The 5,917-nt window shown below is 43.4% G+C and overlaps 3 protein-coding genes across 3 annotated transcripts; all 3 read left to right on the top strand.

The window, feature by feature from the left end:
- The first annotated feature begins 1,720 nt into the window (after positions 1 to 1,720).
- Positions 1,721 to 2,666, top strand: LOC136236817 (uncharacterized). The gene is made up of 2 exons (XM_066027049.1): positions 1,721 to 2,112; positions 2,276 to 2,666. Exons 1-2 carry the CDS (start codon positions 1,721 to 1,723, stop codon positions 2,664 to 2,666), a joined length of 783 nt encoding a protein of 260 aa, XP_065883121.1.
- A 590-nt stretch (positions 2,667 to 3,256) lies between these two features.
- Positions 3,257 to 5,194, top strand: LOC136236816 (uncharacterized). Its single transcript, XM_066027048.1, has one exon. The coding sequence runs from the start codon at positions 3,257 to 3,259 to the stop codon at positions 5,192 to 5,194; it is 1,938 nt and encodes a 645-aa protein (XP_065883120.1).
- Positions 5,195 to 5,227: 33 nt separating this feature from the next.
- LOC136236815 (uncharacterized) lies at positions 5,228 to 5,917 on the top strand. Its single transcript, XM_066027047.1, has one exon. The coding sequence runs from the start codon at positions 5,228 to 5,230 to the stop codon at positions 5,915 to 5,917; it is 690 nt and encodes a 229-aa protein (XP_065883119.1).

Genomic DNA, 5,917 nt, shown 5'->3' with positions numbered 1-5,917 from the left:
CGCTTACATCATATACAAGTACAAGGCGCACACAAAATGTGCAAACACTATACACACATGTTCACAAACATACACCACATATTGGTTGTACTCAAGTTATTATTATATCTCTGCTCTTGTAGGAGAGATGATAGTGCCTTTCCTTGGTGCTAAAAAGTTCTTGCAGAAAAGAAAAATTGTGTTGTAGATACTGTTTAGTGTCGTTTAATTACACATGTCACTCCATAGCTAAGCCATGAGGATGCCCAAGCAAGTGTCTCTGGTGTTGCGACCGATGTTCCAGGTTAATTGCATGTGTGTTTAATTTAAGGTTAAGTTCAGTGCCTGCTATAGCTAGTTCTTTTACAGGTCTCACTTAACCTTGTGTTGTCATGCAGACATCTGAATATTGTACAAGCTGTGTGGAACAACCCCAACTCATATACACAATCATTGGCAAACCACGAACCACATGTACATTCAAGCAATCTATTACAAAAGTTGAAAGCCACAACACAAGCTCATACCGGCAAACCATGAACCACATTCAAGCGATTTGTTACAAACTTTGTTGCACCATGGTATGTGCATAATGATCAATTAATGAAAGCCACAACACAAGCTCCATGGTGCATTAATGGAAATAAATAAGTTCCACCTGACTGACAATTATCACGTGACCTACATTTAGGGGATATCCCTTGGAAAGTCCCTGCACAGTAACACTTCAAGTGAAAAGTGAACACACTTGATACGCTATTTATAGTATTATTCATAGGCGGATCTGAGGGGGGGCCAAGGGGTGCTGCGCCCCCCCTGGCCCTTCTCTTGCCCCCCTTGGGCTCACACTACTATACTGATACCAGAAACTGGAATCATGCATTCACACTGTATTCAGAAGTATAGAAAGCCAATGTGCAAATAGAAGACAACAGTTATAAATGTACTTTACAGTTATACTGTACATTGTAAAGAAAGTGAGGCAAATAAGTTAGGTTGAGTTTTTGTGTCGAGATCGAGATACTCTAATAGAGCAGTCACTACTCTAATAGAACAGTCACAATTTAATGTCATTATAACAATACTACTTATATTTGATTTAGTACACTTTACCATCAAACAGGTTTTATCTCAGGATAGGCTAACTAATCTTTATATGCATTGCAAGCATGCACTTCATTCACTAAATGTTATCAAAAATGCTCTCAAATTCAAACCTAGGAAGTCTAATGGTTAAATTTTTTTCTCTAGCTACAGTCTTACAACTGTATGTCTATCATTCATCCAGCTATACTGAATAAAGTTATGCAACTGAACATAACTTGTGTACTAGAATTCCTCTTAGTGGAACAAACACTGTAGTACACTAAATTTTCTTGCCCCCCCTTGGCCCCCCCTGACAATACCTTCTAGATCCGCCTATGGTATTATTGATGACAGTCCATGTCTTGAGAGGGAAGTATAATATTATTAAACACTAAAATACATTAAAGTACGAGTACCGCATTGTAGAGCCATAACCAAGAACAAGTTCCACTCTGTCCAGAACTAGTAACTAACATTATTGTAGTATGATGTAATGTATTGTGTATCACGTGCATGTATGTGCTGGTTAGTGCGTTTCATTAGTAGTGTGAACACGTCTCGGAACCCGCTGTTGTCAAGATCGTCCATTCGAATAGTTTCGAACCTCTCTTGTACTACCTATCAAATTTTGGTGCTTTATCGGACCAGGGATTCGATGGATGTTCTACAGCGTGCCAAAGCTTCTAGACGTGGTGGGCGCTCCTTTGTGACGAAACTCTTTACCAAGGCCCACGCGATCACTGAAGCAGATGACGAAGTCACTCCCCAGTCTATCTCGCAAGCGGACAAAGAGACTATCGACCTCGTGTTAAGCCAATTGTCAGCGAAGAAACGTCAACTGGAAGAACTGGACCAGACGATCCTCGCAGCGATCACTACCGAACAGGAACTTGAAGATGAAGTAACAGACGCCGAGATGTACCATTTTGAACTAGCTGAGAAGATTGCTACGCTTAGAAAGTTCTCCACTGCATCAACAACTACCCGAACAAACCAGCCAGCACCTCCAACCTCAATACAGCAGGATCAGCCAACTACCAGAACAGCGTGTGGTGGAGCAGAGCAACAGAGAGGACACTGATCAACCTAGTGCAACTGGAAATGCCATCTCATCTATCTCCGTGAGTAATACATTGTCGCATACACCTGTTGTACATAATGTGGGTCAGTCTGTGTGTCAGTTACCAAAACTAACTCTTCCTACCTTTAGTGGCAACTCCCTCCAGTTCCAAACCTTTTGGGACTCATTTGAAGCAGCTATACATAACAATAAGGGGTTAACTGGGGTACAGAAATTTCATTACTTACGGACACAGCTGCTGGGTGATGCAGCTCATGTCATTGACAACCTTCCCCTAACAGACAAGAACTATGAACACTCTGTGGCTTTGCTGAAGGACAGGTTTGGGCAGCCATATAAGTTAGTTAGTGCACACATGGATGCACTAATGAACCTTCCCAAACCTGCTAACAATCTGGCCAGCCTTCAAGCCTTTCATGATAAGTTAGAAAGCCACATGAGAGCACTTCAATCCTTGAGGAAGTCTCGTGACTCTTATTGTGGGGTAGTGCTAAAAGCCAGAACAGCGGTGAGTGAATAAATCGTTATTACAGATTGTACACCGTTTCTTTCCATTACGTAGTGAATAGAATTGTGCTGAAGTTAGTTTTCTACTTTTAGGCATGCTAGAAATCGCTCGCTCTAAGTTTCTATTTAATGCCCACTGCATGAAAGGGTTTTGCAATTACCTACGCTGAAAAACTATCATTTAACCTGCTACGCTATTATTACTGTGATTAACTCTCGTAACTCATTGCCCATGCTGGTAGACTTCAGAAAACCATCTTTGCTGTTACTAAAGAGTTAGACACGATTATAACATGAAAATACTACAGTAGTTTACCTTTTAGAATGATAAAGAAGCAATTCTACATCAGGATTAAACAGAACTAGATGGATTGGTAAGAGCACAACATGTTATGTGGTGGGCATTAAATAGAAACTTCGAGAGCGCGATTTCTAGCTTGCATATAAGTAGAAGGAAATGAACTCTAGCACAATTCTAGTCACTGTGTGGCAGTTGAAAAACGATACAAAATCCGTCTCAAACGATTTTTCTACTTGGCGCATGCCCCAATTGGTTCCGTTCCGGCTTTTAGCACTACCCCTTATTGTGCAATGCTGACTCCCATGGTTCTGGGAAAGCTTCCTTTAGAACTCAAGAAGCAGTTCGCAAGAGAACACAGTAGTGGAGAGTGGACCATTAAGGACATCATGGCTTGTATTCTAAAGGAAATCCGGGTCCTTGAATTAGGCTATTATTCTAATAGTCATTCACACAGTACTGCTGCATCCTTTCACACCACAGCTAGAAAGCCTTTAGCCAAGCAAGGGAACAAGGAACTGGCATGTACTTACTGTAAGGGCCCACATACTGCCAACCAGTGCACTGTCATCAAAGACCACCAGCAACGCACAACCATTGTGAAAGCAGCTGGGTTGTGCTTCAACTGCTTAGCAAACCATAGGGTCTCTCAGTGTACCTCTCGTAGGCGATGTAAACAATGCAACCAAAAGCATCACACCAGCTTGTGCCCTCCAGCAGTCTCTACTCCTCCCTCACTCCCTTCTCCTGCAAACAGTAGTGTACAGCCACCCCCCACCCCCACCAACTTACAGCCACCTCACAACAACAGTGGTGTACAGCCAACCCTTCCTCCCACAACTAGCAATGAACAAGTATCTTCATATACCATGGTGACTAGATCCACATCTCCACCTGTGTCAGTCCATAGTGTTTGCCTTCTGAAGACAGCTATTGCAACTGTTTCAGTTGGTTCAATCAGCACAGAAGGCAACATTCTCTTTGATGAAGGGGCACAGCGCTCCTTCATTTTCCAAGAACTTGCTGACAGACTTAGCTTACATCCAACACATTCAGAACAAATCTCTCTGTCGTCATTTGGTAACCTGGCTTCCTCTGCTAGATTTCTTCAGGTAGCTACTATTTTAGTGCACACTCAAGATAGGAGTGTTATCCCAATCTCAGTGTTGGTGGTACCACAGCTTGCAGCTCCATTGCAAAATTCTGTGCGGATGGAAGTAAGTAAGATGCCATATTTGAAGCACCTACAATTGGCCCATCCTGTAACTGAAGATGACAGCTTTGAGATTAACATTCTTGTGGGGGCTGACTACTACTGGACATTTGTCCAAGACCAGGTCATACGTGGCAATGGTCCAACAGCAGTCAAGTCTTGCTTGGGCTACCTACTTTCTGGTCCTCTATTACAACCGTCAGTTGCTGTCAACTTGGTCCATATCAACTTCACAGCAGTAGACTTCCAGAACTTAGACACCTTCTGGAAATTGGAGTCAAGTGGAACCTCCCCAAGCACCGTTGACAGTGGTGATAACTTCTTGAAGACCTACATGCAAACTAGCATTGCACGCCAGCCTAATGGAACTTTACCTCTCAAGTTCCCCTGGAAGGAGGACCATCCCTTCCTACCCTCTAATTTCTCTATCTGTGCTAAGCGAACCAGATCCTTGGCTCAGAGGTTAGCTAAGGATCCGGAACTCCTGAGCATGTATGGCCAGATCATTGCTGATCAGGAGTCCAAAGGGTTTATTGAGAAGGTAGATAACTTCAACACCCAACGGGCACATTACATTCCCCATAGGGCTGTTAGGAAGGACTCGGCTACCACACCAGTCCGCATTGTGTATGATTGTAGCTGTAGACAGTCCACCCACCAACCCAGTTTCAATGACTGCCTTCATGTAGGGCCACCCTTTCTGAACCACCTATGTGCCATACTTCTACACTTCCGTTTATATGTGTATGGTTTCTCAGCTGACTTTGAGAAAGCATTTCTCCACGTGCAGCTTGACAAGTCAGATAGAGATTTCACCCGCTTTCTTTGGCTAACCAATCTGAAGGATCCTAACAGCCCATTCCAGGCATACCAGTTTAAGGTTGTCCTGTTTGGAGCAAGCTGCTCACCATTTATGCTGAATGCTGCACTGACATATCACCTACAGCAATATCCATCAGCAGTGTCTACCGACATAATTAGTAGCCTGTGTGTTGATAATGTAGTTTCAGGCTGTGACACTGAGCAATAAGCTACTCAGTATTTTCTAGAGTCCTGCTCCCTGATGAGTTCATCAAAGTTTAATCTGCGTGCCTGGGCATCTAACAGTCCTTCTCTAAGAGCTCTAACAGAACAGTACAAGGTTGCTGAGACAAAGGAGACTGTTAAAGTGCTTGGCTTATGCTGGAACGTTGGACTTGATGAACTATCACTATGTTCAAAACCTGAGCCTGTCAGAACCCCAGTTACTAAACGTGAAATACTTTGCTACACCTCTTCCATCTTTGACCCACTAGGCTTAGTTACTCCAGTGACCATAACCACCAAGCTACTACTGCAAGAGCTTTGGCAGGACAATGTATCTTGGGATATTGAGCTGAATGACACCTATCAGCTAAAGTGGGCTTCCATTGTAGCAGACATCTCAATTGCTTCACAACAGTGTTTCCCGCGGCAGTGCATTCCTAAGCTCGATCCCTCTGCCGCAACTCTGCATGTCTTTGCGGACGCAAGTCCAAAAGCATATGGAGCTGCTGTCTACATCCATTGTGGCAACCACTCTTCACTACTAATATCTAAATCCCGTGTAGCTCCAGTAAAACAACACACACAACCTAGGCTGGAGCTCATGGCTGCAGTCATTGCAGCTCGCCTAGGTTCCTTTGTAGTGAACTCCCTTAACCATACAACGGACACCTTTTACTGGTCTGATAGCCAGATAGTTCTTTCTGGCTCCAAAGTAAGAAGAGCCTAA

This window comes from Dysidea avara, chromosome 10 (assembly GCF_963678975.1).
Source record: "Dysidea avara chromosome 10, odDysAvar1.4, whole genome shotgun sequence".
NCBI lineage: Eukaryota > Metazoa > Porifera > Demospongiae > Dictyoceratida > Dysideidae > Dysidea > Dysidea avara.
Note: the sequence above shows the minus strand (reverse complement) of the source record. Positions and strands in the feature narration are given on the sequence as shown.

Bases quoted from the DNA above. Each gene is read 5' to 3' on its own strand.
- LOC136236817 (XM_066027049.1), top strand. From the start codon at position 1,721: ATGGATGTTCTACAGCGTGCCAAAGCTTCTAGACGTGGTGGGCGCTCC. The intron at 2,113-2,275 runs GTGTGGTGGAGC...TCCTACCTTTAG, and splicing joins CAGCCAACTACCAGAACAGC to TGGCAACTCCCTCCAGTTCC.
- LOC136236816 (XM_066027048.1), top strand. From the start codon at position 3,257: ATGGTTCTGGGAAAGCTTCCTTTAGAACTCAAGAAGCAGTTCGCAAGA.
- LOC136236815 (XM_066027047.1), top strand. From the start codon at position 5,228: ATGAGTTCATCAAAGTTTAATCTGCGTGCCTGGGCATCTAACAGTCCT.